The 17383-nt window shown below is 43.1% G+C and overlaps 1 protein-coding gene across 2 annotated transcripts in view; it reads right to left on the minus strand.

The window, feature by feature from the left end:
- The window catches only part of AATF (apoptosis antagonizing transcription factor), a 111526-nt gene extending 96118 nt beyond the window's left edge, over window positions 1-15408 (minus strand). For both annotated transcript variants that reach the window (XM_023204706.2, XM_023204705.2), the window contains exons 1-4: window positions 15074-15408; window positions 13886-14077; window positions 10948-11367; window positions 10339-10476 (exon numbers count right to left, since the gene is read on the minus strand). In XM_023204706.2, coding sequence (XP_023060474.1) covers window positions 10339-10476; window positions 10948-11367; window positions 13886-14077; window positions 15074-15164 — 841 coding nt within the window. In that variant the 5' untranslated portion in view covers window positions 15165-15408. The remainder of the gene's footprint in view (window positions 1-10338; window positions 10477-10947; window positions 11368-13885; window positions 14078-15073) is intronic.
- Window positions 15409-17383: the final 1975 nt, after the last annotated feature.

Genomic DNA, 17383 nt, shown 5'->3' on the forward strand with positions numbered 1-17383 from the left:
TCTCTGCTGGGTCACTCCTATCAACATACAAACATGGTAGCATTTTACCTTAAAAAAAAAAAAAAACAAGCAAAACACCCCTCTCATGACCACATCCTTCACCATCTAATGTCCCATCTCTCTGCTCCCCTTTAAAGCAACAACCCTTCAAAGAGTTGCCTATATTTTAATGTTTCGTTTTCCCCATTCTTTTTTTTTCTTTTTTAAAATTAATTTTTAAAAATTGAGACACGGGTCTCACTATGTTGCCCAGGCTGGTCCTGAACTCCTGGGCTCAAGTGATCTGTCCACTTGGGCCTCCCAAAGCGCTAGGGTTATAGGCATGAGCCACTGTGCCCAGCCACTCCATTCTCTCTTAAACCCATTCCAGTCAAGCCTGTAAGCCTACCAGTCTGCCAAACTTCATCAAGGTCAAGGATGCCCACCATGTTGCTAGATAAGTCAATTCTCAATTCTCATCTTACTTCTGTTAGCAGCAGTCTCACCTTTCATATCAGAGAATAAATAAGTCAAGACATAAAGATATAAACAAAATATCTAAAATTACAGAAGTAAAACAAATAAAATGTTAGTCAAAGGAGTACTGTCTTCCTGAAGGCTTCTGTATATTTATCTTACTCCTGTGTGATTTTAATAAAACAATTTAAGAACAGGTTTTAAGACATAAACAACAGAGTATCATCTTATGCAGCAGTTGGGTTCTAAAGTCTGAGCATAAAGCAAAAAGCCAAGTTTTGACAAAACCATTGTGAAAATCCCTTATACTGTACATAATGGATATTATTGTGTGAAAGATAGCATTGTGCTATCTTTCAATAAGTTCAACACAGCCAGTCCTTACCCTCGAACATTAGCCCACAGAGCACTTTGTCAATTAAACACAGATGATTCCATTTAGGGACCGTCCTGTACAAAGACTGCATGCTGTAACTTTAAGCACTAGATTGATATTCTGCTGATCGATGCTCACTAAAGAGGTACCCAAGAACAAAAAATAACCAAGGTAATAAAAGAATCCGCCTGCCATCTCGTGCATACTCTACGCTCACTGAATAAAGTGGCAGGCAGAATTATTGGCACTATATAAACGGTTTCTCTCTCCTTGGTTTTTGTTTTGTTTTGTTTATTTTGAGACAGAGTTTCGCTCTTGTCACCCAGGCTGGAGTGTAATGGCGCTATCTTGGCTCACTGCAACCTCTACCTCCTGGGTTCAAACGATTCTCCTGCCTCAGCCTCCCCAGTACCTGGATTACAAGCGTCCATCACCACTCCCAGCTCATTTTTTGTGTATTTCATAGAGAGGGGGATTTCACCATGTTGGCCAGGCTGATCTCAAACACCTGACCTCAGGTGATTTGCCCACCTCGGCCTCCCAAAGTACTGGGATTACAGGCATGAGCCACCACGCCCAGCCTCTCCAGCTTCTTTTGGCCAGGTGCATATAGTTATGTTTGAGTTAATTAAATGTACACATAAACAGGCACCATTGTACAATGATAAGTACAACTTCACCATGAATATAGTGATACAGTGATCCTACTATGGAGCTACTAGCTACTCCAAGTCAGGGCTACTTTCTTATCTAACTCATTACTATTAAAATTTATTTTTCTGAGCTACTCTGGGCCACTCTGCCTATGGGATAGCCCTGCTCTGTCTATGGAGCAGACAAAAAAAAAATTTTTTTCTGGTGCTGAAGACAACTCTCACTCCTAAGAAACCCAACCCCAAAACAACTCTCACTCCTAAGAAACCCAACCCCAAAACAGTGAAATGCATTTTCTAGCTAGATTGGTATCAGTAGTTTTTAAGCTGCGCTTAGCTCCCATGGGTCTGTGACCCATTTAGGGCTTATACTCTCAGGGTAGGTAGAATCAGTGCATAAGAATCTGACACGATCCTCCCCTCCTCATTCCACCACTTGGTGACTTTGGAAAAGTTCTTGCTCTGTCATCCAGCTTTACTCTCAACATTATATAAATGCCTAATTAACTAAATTGGACAAAGTAGTAGATCAAAAGGGACAAAAAGTCTTCCTACACAGAACTCACTCTCTAATAAATGGATAAAACATGGCATATGTTATTTAAACACTAACAGGTATTATATAAATATCAAGCAGAAACTTATCAAGAAATGATTGCCTTCATTTCCCACCTACAGTTTAGGAAAAAAAGATCAATAATACCTTGTGGAGGCAGGAGTGTAGGAAAACAACTATTACAGATGAGAATTTAAATTGTTACAATTCTTTCAGGGGGCTAGTTAGGCAATATATTCCAAAAGCCTTTTTTAAAAAACAATGTACAAGGCCCGGCACTGTGGCTCATGCCTATAATCCCAGCATTTTGGGAGGCTGAGGCAGGCAGATTACCTGAGGTCAGGAGTTCAAAACCAGCCTGGCCAACATAGTGAAACCCAGTCTCTACCAAAAATACAAAAATTAGCCAGGCGTGGTGGCGGATGCCTGTAATCCCAGCTACTCAGGAGGCTGAGGCAGGAGAATTGCTTGAACCCAGGAGGTGGAGGTTGCCGTGAGTCAAGATCCTGCCATTGCACTCCAGCCTAGGCGACAAGAGTGAAAACTCCGTCTCAAAAAAAAAAAAAAAAAAAAAATCAATGTACAAGTCCTTTGTCCCAGCAACTACATTTCCAGGGAATGTAGATCTGTGCAATATGATACAGTATCCACTAGTTACATACGGCTACTAAGCACTCAAAATGTGTCTAGTCCCAGTTGAAATGAACTGTGATTATAGGATATACTCTGGATTTTAAAGACTTAACATAAATGTAAAATATCTCATTAAGATTTTTATATTGATCACATTGAAATTATAATATTTTTGATATATTGGGTTAAATAAAATGTCTAAAATTAATTTTACCTGTTTCTTTTTAAAAATGTGGTTATTAAAAATTTTTAATTACTTGTGGCTTGCATTATATTTCTACTGGACAGTGCTATTTTTAGACAAACTGCACAAATATGTATGTACAAGGATATTTATCAAAGCATGTTCTATACAAGTGAAAAGCTAGAATAAACCTAAGCACCCATCAATACAGATTGGCTAACTAAATTGCAGTAAATCTATAAAAAGGAATACTTTAACTCCTAAAAATGCTGATGTACATCTAAATATACTGACATGAAATATTAAGCAGGAAAAACAAGCCTGAAAATAGTACACATTTATATGATTCCATTTTTTGTTTTAAAAAGTGTGTGGTGTGTGTGTGTGCACGCAAAAAGGTCTGGAAGGATATTCATCAAAATGACAACTATGGTTATGTCTGGGCAGTAGGATTACAGTTAATCCTTATTTTCTTCTTTATGCTTCTATGTATTTTCCGATCTTTGAAATAAGCATGACATACTTTTATAATTAGAATGCTGAAGTTATTTTCAAAAATGATAGCCATCAGCTGAAGCAAAAAGATCAATCTTACATCATCTTGGCTAAATGAAGTCTGCAGCAATAAGGGTCCTTAAGCCTACACAATGTTACAATTAGTGGGGGTTGCAAGTGCCTTTGTCCCAAGCAATACTTAAACCCATCCCAAGTAATTAAAAATATTTCAAGGTTCTACAGAACATTGTGAGAACTTTGCCATGAACCCATAAAGTGTTAATTGAGAGAACTCTGAAATAAGTGTTTATGGATTTTTCACCTAAGGCAAATAAGTAATTTAAAACGGGGGGATTTTGGTGATAAAATTAGTTGCCTCTGGGACAGGGTGCTGGGCTGCAGGGGTACAGGATTATCACTGTATAGTCTTTAGCATTTTTGAACCATGTGAATGTACTGCCTACAGAAAAATAAGTAAAACTTTAAAAACAAAACATTATCAAGACTCCATGATTGCCCATAGCTTATGCAAAATTTAAAACATTATTCTTTAAGGTGTCTATTATTGTTAAAGACAAATTACCATTACAAATTTTAGTCTAGCCGGGAGCGGTGGCTCATGCCTGTAATCCCAGCACTTTGGGAGGCCGAGGCAGGCAGATCTCGAGGTCAGGAGTTCAAGACCAGCCTGGCCAATATGGTGAAACCCCAGCTCTACTAAAAATACAAAAATTAGCTGGGTGTCGTACCACATGCCTGTACTCCCAGCTACTCTGGAGGCTGAGGCAGGAGAATCACTTAAATCCAGGAGGCGGAGATTGCAGTGCGCCAAAGTCACGCCACTGCACTCCAGCCTGGGTGACAGAGCAGGACTCCATCTCGGAAAAAAAAAAAAAACAACAAAATTTTAGTCTAGTCAAGTCAAAATAATTGGGGCTCTTAGGGAAGGATCACAAAGATATAAGAGGGTAAGTATGAAGTGGGAAGATGACAGGGTGCAAACAAAATATAATTTATTAATAGTGAAATTTGTTTTCATACTCTTAGGCAAGTAAAAAATCTGAATACTTCCTCTGTATTTATATTACATTATACTGTGTTCTTGGATGTTTTGCTTATGGGAAATATCAAAATGTCAACCATTGTTTCTATTAAAGGTCTTTAATGATATTGCATTTTAGACCTGTAATGAAACATGTTGCTCACTGCAGTTTGTAATGCATCTCATTAAATACATTAATAACATGCATTTCACTAAAAGGTCAACTTATTATGACTGAAGTTTAGCTTTCCTTTAATCACTTCATTTAAAGCTATAGAGCAAACTCTGAAAAAGACAGTAGAGTACCTGTTACAGAAACACTCTCTAGGACCTTTCGCCTTAAAGAAAAGAAAAAAAACAAAAAAGACACGTACTCACAATTTTCCCACCCATCCAAATCAGTCTTTTTTGTTTGTTTGTTGGTTTGTTTGTTTGTTTTTTTGAGAGAGTCTCGCTCTGTCGCCCAGGATGGAGCGCAACAGCGTGTGATCTCCGCTCACTGATAACCTCTGCCTCCTGGGTTCAAGCGATTCTCCCACCTCAGCCTCCCAAGTAGATGGGATTACAGGCACCCACCATCACGCCTGGCTAATTTTTGTATTTTTGTAGAGACAGGGTTTCACTATGTTGGCCAGGCTGGTCTTGAACTCCGGACCTCAGGTGATCCACCCACCTTGGCCTCCTAAAGTGCTGGGATTAAAGGCGTGAGCCACCACGCCCAGTCTGTATGTTTGTTTTTTTTTTTTGAGACAGAGTTTTGCTCTTATTGCCCAAGGCTGGAGTGCAGTGAGGCAATCTTGCCTCACTGCAACCTCCACCTCCCAAGTTTAAGAGATTCTCCTGTTCAGCCTGAGTAGCTGGGATTATAGGCACCCGCCACCACAACCAGCTAATTTTTTGTATTTTCAGTAGAGATGGGGTTTCACAATGTCAGTCAGGTTGGCCTCCAATGCCTGACCTCAGGTGATCCTCCCGCCTTGGCCTCCCAAAGTGCTAGGATTACAGGCATGAGCCACCATGCCAGGCCAGTTATGTTCATTAAGAAACTACTGCTAATGTTTTTATGTGGGATTATCGTATAATTTTTTAAAATCCTTATCTTTTGAACATACGTGCTGAAAATTTTACTGATGAGAGGATGTGTATTATTTGCTTCAAAATAATCCAGAAAGTGAGCGAAGTTTGTATAGCTACACATGAAATAAGATTGACCATGAATTGATTATTGCTTAAGCTGGTGAAGGCATGTGGGGGTTCATTGTGCTATTTGTCTACTTTTATATAAGTCTGATATATCCCATAATGAAAAGTTTTAAATAACTCATGGTGAGATTTCCTTAAGTAACTTCCCTTCTTCTTTACACATCATTGCCACCAACATAAAAGACATACTTCTTAACACAGTAGAACATTTTAAAAGAAAGAGAAAACGCCGGGCGTGGTGGCTCATACCTGTAATCCCAGCACTTTGGGAGGCCAAGGCAGGCAGATCACGAGGTCAGGAGTTTAGGACCAGCCTGGCCAGTATGGTAAAATCCCGTCTCTACTAAAAAAAAAATTACAAAAATTAGCTGGGTGTGGTGGCACGCACCTGTAGTCCCAGCTACCCAGGAGGCAGAGACAGAAGTGCTTGAACCTGGGAGGCAGAGGCTGCAGTGAGTCGAGATCGCACCACTGCACCCCAGCCTGGGTGACAGAGTGAGACTCCGTCTAAAAAAAAAAAAAAGAAAAAAGAGAAAAAAGAAAGACAGAAAAAGCAAACCTTTTTAGAGAACTGGTTTTGTGCACAGAAAATCCCTTAATTTTGTTAAGATTACTCCATGACTTACCACATACGCAGCCACTAAACTATCAGACAATGTCTTTGAAATCACTTCCACAGTTCAAGTTTAAATTACCAACATGTAACACCAAGGTGACTGGGGACTAAGTTTATATGTTTGGGGTGGCGTGTGGAGAGGAAGGAGATATTCATTTAGTTTCTGAAAAGTAGAGTTTAGGGTGCTGAAGCTACAAAGGCATGGTACTCAGGAGTTTACTGGGGCTAGAATACAGCTGGAAGTCTGTTATTTTAGAGGCAATAGTTAGGGCTATCAGAGTAAGTGACAATGCCAAGGAGAGACTATATTGAGAAAACACAACCTGAGGACGGCATTCTAAATGGAATGAAATTTACGTTGAGAGGATACAAAAAGAGCCAGAGAAGAGATCAGAAAGATAGGAGAACCCAAACAGCACAGGTAGTGTCACCAAACCAAAGTATTTCAAGGAAAAGTTAAACACTTCAAGGAGGTAGTAGCTGGCTATGGTAATAAGGAAATCTGCAGCCATCTTTCCATAGTGTCATAAGAGGCCAACACTGCATTGTAAGTATTAGTAAACTACAACACTTTCCAGAACAATTAGTTAATTATATAAAGAATCCAAATACTAATAAAAAAGTAAAAAACACTGAAGACTAGTGATGCTCAGTTACACTGATACCTATTGAGTGATTGCTCACATGGTCGAATACTGCCAAATGCCTCTTTGAGCAGAAGATAATACTAGTACCTAACATTCATGGTGAGATGTGTGCCAGACACTGTGCTAATGCTTTCTATTGATTATGTCCTTTAATCCTCACAACCATATTATCCCCATTTTACTGTGAAGTTAAGTAACCTGCCCAAGGTCACATGGCTAATCCATTGCTGAGATGAAATCTAAACCAAGCCGGTCTGACTTTAACTACTCTGTAAGACCAAGCAAATTGAAAAGAGATTTAATTAAAGACAGTAAGTTCCAGTGTTTGCTCTAGGGTTGGTACAAATTCAGCCTATGTTCCATATCAGCTATATAGCACAGTATAAATAGGTCATCCAGAGTAATGTGACCAAGAATTTTCTCTCTCTCTTTTTTTTTGGGGGGGGGGACAGAGTTTCACTCTTGTCACTTAGACTGGAGTGCAATGGCATGATCTCAGCTCACTACACCCTTTGCCTCCCAGGTTCAAGTGATTCTCCTGCCTCAACCTCCCAAGTAGCTGGGACTACAAGTGCACATCACCATACCTGGCTAATATTTGTATTTTTAGTAAAGATGGGATTTCACCGTGCTGGCTAGGCTGGTCTCAAACTCCTGACCTCAAGTGATCTGCCTGCCTCAGCCTCCCAAAGTGCTGGGATTATAAGCGTAAGCCACCATGCCTGGCCAAGAATTTTTTTTTTTTTTTTTTTGAGACAGAGTTTCGCTCTTTTCGCCGAGGCTGGAGTGCAATGGCACAATCTTGACTCACTACAGCCTCCGCCTCCCAGGTTCAAGCGATTCTCCTGCCTCAGCCTCCCGAGTAACTGAGATTACAGGTGCCCACCATCACACTTGGCTAATTTTTGTATTTTTAGTAGAGACGGGGTTTCACCACGTTGGCCAGGCTCGTCTTGAACTCCTGACCTCAGGTGATCAGCCCACCTCAGCCTCCCAAAGTGCTGGCATTACAGGCGTGAGCCATTACACCCGGCCAAGAATTTTTTCTTAAACTCTGTTTATCAAAACAGGGGAGTATACAACATATTATGTCATATTGCCACAAGAAGACCAAAACAGACAAAAATTAGCTACTCTTCAAATGCACACAAATTCTCATTATTAGAAAACTCCCTACCCTCTCATCTTAGGATATGTGATACCAAAGTTCCTTTCTTCTCCCTCCTCCACCACAACCCACCCTGTCAGATTAATAGATGCTGTCAGATTAAATGAGGTTCATCAATGAGGTAGAGGCAATTGGTTAAATACAAAAAAGAGTAAAAAGGTCAGAACAAAATAAAAGTGAAATAACATTGCAGTGATTAAAGACACTAAATGGGCTGGGTATGGTGGCTCACACCTGTAATCCCAGCATTTTGGGGAGGCTGACACAGAAGGATCATTTGAAACCAGGAGTTTTGAGACCAGCCTGGTCAACATAGTGAGACCCTATTTCTACAAAAAAAGAAAAAATTAGTCAGGCATGGTGGCTCATGCCTGTAGTACCAGCTACTCAGGGGGCTGAGGTGGGAAGACCGCTTGAACCCAGGAGTTCAAGGTTGCAATGAGCTGTGATCACACTACTGCACTCTGGCCTGGGCAACAGAGCAAGACCCTGTCTCATAACAAAAAGAAATTAAATGGTATCCAAGAATATGTGTCTATTATACTGGATACTGACTAACCCCTAAAATATCTGTATTTTAAGATGAATTTTTTAAAATGAAAAAGGCTCAAGCAAAAAGAATGAGTAACAAAATGAAAAAGGCCTTATCGTGAAACATTTAAAACATTTAATCTAGAGCAGTCTAGGTTTCATTCCAAAGGCATATCAGAAATTAGGGTACTAGGGCACTAAACACATCAGGGAAGTGCTCCAAAAATCTCAAAAAACTTGAAAACCATCAATCTGTCATCTATTTGAGAGGGAAAGGAGGCAAAGACAGGCGAGGGGATATAAACGGCCCACCTCACCCTCACAGGCTACACAAGGTTCCTGGAAGGACTGCCCAGACTTCCCACAAGGGAAGAAGCAGACTTCATGTGTGGCAGGACACAAAACCCAAAAACTGGACTCTAGGAAGCCATTCCTAATTACATCAGATATTCACCTACGAGAAACGTTCCAAATTACATATCCTCCTCAGATCACTTCCAACTCTAACTCCATGAAACCAAAAAAAACAAGTTTTAAAGAGCAAACGAAAACACAAAGTCTCAGCATGCAAGTAAGACATACTGATCCCAGCTGAGCGCAGAAGCTCACGCCTGTAATCCCAAAACTTTGGGAGGCCAAGGCGGGTGGATTGCTTGAGCCCAGGAGTTCAAGACCAGCCTGGGCAACACAGACTGTCTCTCTCTCTTCAAAAAAAAAAATAGATAGAGATAGAGATATAGATAGACAGACAGATAGATAGATAGATAGATAGATAGACAGATAGATAGATAGATAAATATAGATCCCAAACACAATGCACTCACCCTAAATCTCCCTCTGCCCCAGTCCTTCAGTGCCACTGGGTACATAGGCAAGCAGCACACAGGAAGCAGTGTGGTGCAGAGGGAAGATTCCTACATCATAAGGCAGAAAAGTTGGAGCTTCATCTCTGCCACACAAATAAGCTCTGCAACTTTGGGCAAGTCATTCTAGGTCTCAATTCTCTCATGTGTAATATGAAGACACTGGGAACCAAAGAGTCTCTCAATTCCTTTTCTCTTCTAGAATTATTTATAGCTGAGTAATTCTCCTCTAAAATGTGTTCCTCCCTTGGCAGTATCATCTTTCCTCACTCTATGCCACTTGAAGAAAGATATAAATAAGATCATCTTAGCACATTGTTCTAAAAACCTCTCAAACATAGGAAGCATCTTTTAAACACAGATACAACCAAGTTTAATGAGCTGAGTTAGACATTCTTTTTCTCCCTTTCTACATCAGTGGGTTTTCAAACAGCTTTAAAGAATTAACTCAGGGCCAAGCTCAGTGGGTCACATCTGTAATCCTAGCACTTTGGGAGGCAAAGGTGGCAGGGTTGCTTAAGGCCAGGAGTTTGAGACCAGCCTGGACAACACAGTGAGACTCTGTCTCTACAGGCATGGTGGTACATGCTTGTGGTCCCCGCTACTTGGGAGGCTAAGGTGTGAGGATCACTGAGATGGGAGGATCGCTTGAGCCCAGGAGGCCAAGGCTGCAGTAAGCTGTGATAGCGCCATTGTACTTGAAACTGAGCAACAGAGCAAGACTCTGTCTCAAAAAAAGAAAGAAAAAAAAAAAGAAGCAACTTGGAAAGCCAAGGAGGATAGAGAGGGGAGAGCAAGGGCAGATGAGAAGAAAGCACAATAAACATGGCTCAAGCTCCCAGTCCACTTCAGTCAAAGCTGTCTTCATTTGACAAAGTGGTTCTAAGTATCCCAACAGGACACAAGTATTCTTACTATTTTTCAGGGCACTGGAAAATTCTGGGCCACCTTTGTCCTTGAACAATGGGAAAACATCTGGTTGAGGAAGTTGGTTGGTGGTCAACAGAGCTTTTTGTAGTTTGATCCTTCCTTCCAAGAGCTGGTCCCACAGTGCTGAAAAAGAAAAGAGAATCCCATTCCTCAATAATAAGATGCTCTGGGGGTTAGATGGCAGGGGCGGGGAAGAACAGGAAACCACACCAGTCTCCAAGCACTGAAGCTTTAGCACTTTAATGCCATGGAAACAAATATTCTCTATTATAAAAAATAAATTCAGTATCCATGAAGCAAGTATTTGCTACAGCAGAGTGGGAACGCTAAAACCCAAGGAGAGGAGAAAACACTCTTCTCTTCAATCTTCTCCAGTTGCAGGAAGTACTAGAGCAGAACCAGCTAAGCAGATCAGTGCAGAAATGGCTGGCTAAGCATACAGGAATAGGGCTTTAGGCCTCTAGGTAAGTGGGGCATGTCACAAACTAATTGAAAGGACACAGGAGAGAGAGAATAGCCAAAAACAAACAAATGAAAAGTAGACCAAATGCAGATACTTTGAAAAACAGGCAATCAGCAAAACCATGTACAAACCTATCTGGTTCTTCACGGCTCTTCCTTTCTCCACTTCCTCAGAAACTTTGACACTGGAGAAGGTCATCACCACACCATCATCTTCACTGTTTCTATCTCCAGCCCTGTCTTCCTCACTCTCGCCTTGGAAGTCTTCCTCGTCATCCCCTTCTTCCATGCCACTCTCTTCGTCTTCCTCCTCCTCCTCACTGCTCCCAAGGTCATCCATTCCCTCAGTAAACTTCTCAAAGTCACTGATGCTCTGGACACTGAAGCCCGGTGTTTTTGCAGAGTGGCGTCTGCTCTTCTTGCTCTTGTTCTCCCTATGATCACCACACTCCTGTTCCTCAGCAGCACCCAGGTCATCCTCATCAGATTCCTCCAGATCCAGTCCCTCTGAATCTTCATGTCCAGACCCTTCCTCATCAGGTATTTCCTCGTCTAAACAAGAAGAGAGGGAAGAAAGAGAAAAATGGGCATTACCTGGAGAAAATACCAAGCCATAGAATTCATTTCAACTAAAGCACTGTGGCATCAGGGGGGAAAATATCTTACTGTACTCAATTCAACAATATATTTATTATATATCTACAATCTCTAAAATGGCTAAGGGAGAAGCAAAGATGAATAGAACATGGGTCCTACCCCAACAAAAGGAGCTAGTGGGAAAGACAGACTCACAAAATTACAACTCAAGGAAGAATCAGAAGTGCTTTGACAAAATTTCAATAACCCAGAAGAGTGAGAAATTTTAACTGTGGGGCAAGTGAATTTAAGTTAAGCGCTAAGGAAGAGCTAGCATTTGGTCCGGCCCTTGAAGAACAGTAAGATTTCAAGTGGTGTTAGGGAATTACCAGTTTTCCCAAACCTGATCTGAAAAAATGTACAATCTATCACACCCGTGTGCCCTATTTACTAAATACTTATTAAGCACTCACTATGAGCCAGGGGCTAAGGAAAGACAAAGAGAATTTAATACCTGCAGGGAGGAGTTCATGGTCTGGTGGGAGGGGTAGATATGCACGCCAATAATTATATTACAACGTCATTAGTACACAGTGTATGGAGATGGAACCACCTAACTCTCCTGGAAAGGTGGGGGATGGTTTCATGTGGAGAAGGAGACATTATAATTTTACTTATGAAGCATAAGCGAATGAAAAGAGAAGAAAAACAGGAAACCACACTGGAGTGCAGGATGCACAAAGAAGTGATGGGAGATGAGACTAGAAAGTTGCTCAGGGACCATATCAGGAAGGGTCTTGTCTTTGATGAGGACTCTGAACTTGATCCTCTAGTAGATAGAGTGCTAGTTAAGGCTCCTGGTTTTACATATGCTTAGAGTATCATCTGATACTTAGAGGTTTTTACAGTTTATCCAATCCGTTCCACGGTAGAACATAAAAGCCCCATGTGTTTCAAGTATGATTCTAAGATAGACCAGTTTCCCAAAACTTTCTTCAATAAAATAAAGATTTTAGGAAAGCATGATGGGTCTTCAGCGCTTCTTTAAAGAGGTATATATAAATATAAACTTAAGACACAAAGCTGCCAAAAATACAAATACAGAAACTCAGTGCCAAAACAGTAAACAGAAATTATTATTTAAATTCTTTGAATGTACGCCATTTCTCAGACTAAGAAACATTCATAGAGTTTACTACAGTGTACATCTTGGAATCAGACGGCCTTCATTTGAATCCTGTTTCTTCCGCTTACTAACTATATGACCCTGAGCGAAGTTACATAACCAACTTTCCCCTCAATTTCCTTATCTGTAAAATAGGGCTAAGTAGTAATAACTTTCTGGGCGATTGGGAGGATTAAATTAGGTGATACATGTAGTGATAATGGTGATAATTTTTTATAAAAATTTGTTTAATTCCAGGTGATGTTATAACATTTTTTTTTTGAGGACTTACTGAGTCCCAGGCTCTTAGAACTTAAATTATAGAGCTAAACTCAGTGCCTGATGCATGGTGAGAACTCAATAAATATTATCATATTTGTCTCATGATTGGTCCCTTTATCAGTCTCTAGGCAAATATGAAATGAGCTTATCAGGAGCTCCCAGAACTACATCAAGGACTAAATCATGGCTATCATAACCTAAATGATAGTTCCTTTTATATTATCTATGGATTCTCAACATGATGCCCCTGACCTTTCTAATGGAAAACAAACGACATTCTCTCAATAATCACCATATCTAGCCCCTTCTTCCACTCTGAGAAACTTACAGTTCTTTAAAACTATAAGAGCACAGACTCCTAACTCTTTTGCAGGGAAGAGAAGGATTAGGTGACTTTTTAGAATGGCAAAAAATGAGTTTCACAAATAACTAATATTACACAGTGCTTCAATGCAAGACCTGAAAAACCAAAAGACAGGGGTCACAATTCAAGGGTAACATGCTCATCAGACACAATGATTTTTCAGCTCATAACCCTCTCCCATAGCCAATATGCACTGCCTTCTCTGTCACTCCATTGTAGGGTGAGTCATTAGTCTGAACATAAGGAGTACAGCAACTGAATCACTCTAGGCTTTAGATTCCTTATGAAGTGAAATGCAGTAATCTCTAAGACCCTTTCTAATACCAAATCAATGGTCTCTCCTAAGATAACAGGTATGGGTGCCTGACCAACACGGACAAACCCTGTCTCTACTGAAAATACAAAATTAGCCAGGCGTGGTGGTGCATGCCTGTAATCCCAGCTACTCGGGAGGCTGAGGCAGGGGACTCGCTTGAACCCCTGAGGTGGAGGTTGCGGTGAGCCGAGATTGCGCCATCGCACTGGCAACAAGAGTGAAACTCGGTCTCAAAAAAAAAAAAAAAAAAAGGATAACCGGTAGGAGTATGCAGACTAGTCTTGCAGAGATCATGGAGGGTGGTGGGAGGATTTTAACCCTAAAAAAATTAGGGAAGAAAGAGTTCCATGCAAAAACGTCTACTCACCAGACGATCCTGGCAGAGTCTGTTCCCAATGGTCTTCACTCCATGCTTTTCTAGTTGTGGTTCTGCCGCAATACCTTTTGTCTGTGTCCAAGAGGGAGGCTGATGCCAGTTTTCTAATGCTACCCACTGCTAGGAAATCACCTTCCCCATCTTCCCCTTCATCAAACCTGTCAATCACTCTGGCAGCAGTAGCTGTTGAGGGAGGGGGAAAAGAAACAGAATCTCCAAGTTAGCAGAAATTTTAACGGGAACCCAGGTCGACCCATTCATCTCATACTTGAATGTCCTCTACAAAATCCCCACCAACTTCCAGGAATAGGAAATTCATTCTTTCCCAAAGTAGAACACTGTCTTATTGCTGTTTCTAAACGGAGAGATGACTCCTGGCATCTACTAGTGGGATCTATCTCTATGACTTGGATCCTATCAAACTAGTTGAATTCCTCTTCAATGCGTGACAGTCGCTCTAATATCTTAAATCAGCCATCACGTTCTCCCCTCACTTTGTCCCATTGTTTGGGGAGTTTTCTTTGCTTATTCTGGCTAAACAACCCCGGGTTCCTTCAACTGATCTTCCTAAGACATGGCTCAGCACTCGCATTTATCCCTCCTTATTCTCCCTTTCTCACACTTTTGACTCAAGTCTAAAGCAGGATTACTACCAGCTAGACTCTGAACATCAGCTTACAGAACAGCAGTCTCAGTCGTCAGCCACTGAACAAGTGTCTTGAGACTTCAAGAGGCTTAAACAGCACCAGAAAATCCTTCCATCAGTCTCCAACTTAGTTTTCAAGAGCAACCAGAGTTAAAAACACGCGACTTTCTTCTCCCCCTTTCTAACGCAATACCAGAAAGGGCATCTTCAAAGCTAACTTCCAACTTGCTAGTAGACTCTCTGGCTCCCTCCAACAGCCCTGGAGCAAGTAAACCCGAAGACCAGCTCCTCTCGGCCTGAGCCCTCGATCTGTTCCGCCCATCCGGCCGAGGACCAAGTTTCGAGTGCGCGTGAAAAGAAGCCGAAGCCCTCCTCCCGAGCCTGGGACTACCCTTGCGGGAGGCGACATTCCTCTGCGCCAAGCGAAAGAACGCAGGCCCGGCGGCCTCGCGCACGCCCCTCCCAGGCCGCCCCCGGGCCCCACAGGGCCTGGCCCACCGCTCGGCACGTGGCCTGCCCTAGTCCGGCCTCACCCTCCTCGGGGTCCGCCTCAGGGTCCTCCTCGCTCGGTCGCGGGTTCAACAACTGTTCCAGTTGCAGCGCCAGGGGCTGCGGCCCCGCCATCGTCACCAGCTTCCGGTCCACTCCGCTTCGTGCCCTTAAATGTGCGGCCCAAACCCCGGCCCCGACGCTCCCTCCCGGCCGGGTCCTCGTCACCCAGATCCGATTCCCCGACACCACCAGAGACCGCGCGGAGGCCACCCGACAGCTCGGGACCGGCAACTTCCGGGAGGCGCGCGGGAGGGGCGGGGCCTGCGCGTCACTGCGGGCGTTGCTAGGATGAAGGCGGAAGCGCGCAAAGGTTGAAGAGATTGGAGCTGTGCGGGAGCGTGTGCGCGTGCGCGTGCGCGGGACGGGGCTGTGCGGAAGCACGCCAGGGCACGTAACCGCTTCTGTAGCTGAGACGGGATTGTGATGCGCGCGGCCAGTGTAGCCTTGTACAAAATATGCCTCGAGATTTGTGCGAGATTCGCTTAGGAATAAAGCGTAGCTTAGCCGTGCCCACGGTGGCTGATTTGGAAAGGAGGAGGGAGTAAAGCTTAAGCTGCTCAAACCGCAGGTGCGCACTCGGGCGCGCAGAGACTGGGAACCAAAACAGGTTTGGCATTTCGCAATTTAGAGTAGTCTGAGGCCGGACGCACGCCTCCCGCCCTTCAGCGGCCAGGATTTGGGAATCCTATGTCGGGGATGTGCACATGTAAGTGTGTGGCGGACTGCTGGTGTCTCTTAATGGAAATACTTAGGAATCGCTGTGGCTAAAGATAGTTTCTGTAGCGTCTCCAAGTATCCTTGCCTGAGCAAGGAAAAGGGGGTGGGGTGTGGATTACTCCACTGCATACCCCTCGGTATTGATTATCTTTGCTGTTCAGAGATGAGGGCATGCTCAGACACCTTAAGCAGGTGCAGAAATGCAGAAGAATACAGGTCTACCATTAGAGGAGCAGACTCAAAATATAGACTTAATAGTATAAATGTAATTGCACCCGGCACACGGAAAGACACAATCGCTTTACATCCTCTTTCTTTCAAGCATTCCCTGACTGCCCACTATGTGGCAGGCACTGCTAGATAAGATATAAGATAAGTTGGATTCTCTCCCCACGGTGATCAGCCTAGCAGGGTAGACAAACATGTAAACAGAAACTGCAATAAGGGATGATAAGTGTGACTACAAAGTGGTCTATTCTTATGGTATCTGTTGGAGGTTGCTTGTAGAGACCTAGACACCTCTAAACAGAATCTGCCTCAAAAGGATCCAGAAAAGAGATGTTAGTGGTGCACTGTGGCAGTGCCCCTTGAGTACAGCCCAAGCCAGTTGGATCCCACAGCTGAACAACTGGGGAACCCCCAGCTCTCCCCGTCTCCCATGGAAACCAAGGGAAGAGAGGATTTCTGACTTTCACAATCATCATATGTCCTCAGGGTTAAGAGCAGTAAGAGGACACCACTTTAGTGGAGTCTGTTCCATGTCCCTGTAAAGTGGCTCTTTTTTTTTTTTTTTTTTTTTTTTGAGGCGGAGTCTCGCTCTGTCGCCCAGGCTGGAGTGCAGTGGCCGGATCTCCGCTCACTGCAAACTTCGCCTCCCGGGTTCATTCTCCTGCCTCAGCCTCCCGAGTAGCTGGGACTACAGACGCCCGCCACCTCGTCCGGCTAGTTTTTTGTATTTTTTAGTAGAGACGGGGTTTCACCGTGTTAGCCAGGATGGTCTCCATCTCCTGACCGCGTGATCCGCCTGTCTCGGCCTCCCAAAGTGCTGGGATTACAGGCTTGAGCCACCGCGCCCGGCCAAGTGGCCCTTGAAGAATGAAGACAACCAGGGCTGCAGAGGAGAAGGAGAACCTATCTGAGGGCAAACCCCCTCAGACATGGAAGGAAAAGAATGCCAGGCTAGGCAGGGGACTCAGGAGAAGAAAACTGCTTTTTACCATCCATAAGAGAACTTAGCCTAGGAGAACAGTTTTTTGTTTTCTTCTGTACTTGCAGTCTTGGGCCTGCGTCTGGGCCACCCAAGCAAAAGTGTGTTCCTTGGTCCTTGGCAAGGTGCCATGGGGCTTCAAAGGACAAAAATGTTTCTCCCACCCCACATTTAAGAAACTACCTTCTGCAATCCTATTCCCTTGCTATGTTGGGTACTTACAATGCTTGGAAACCTGGCCTTCAAGGTAAAGAGAAGAAAGAAAAGAGAAAGGGAGGTGAGTCAGTGCAGAGACCACCTCTAGGCTGTCATGCAAACAGGACACTGCTGGCCAATTTGGGGACTGTGCTGGGCACACACTTGGCAG

The sequence above is a fragment of the Piliocolobus tephrosceles genome, chromosome 16, assembly GCF_002776525.5.
Source record: "Piliocolobus tephrosceles isolate RC106 chromosome 16, ASM277652v3, whole genome shotgun sequence".
Lineage (NCBI taxonomy): Eukaryota > Metazoa > Chordata > Mammalia > Primates > Cercopithecidae > Piliocolobus > Piliocolobus tephrosceles.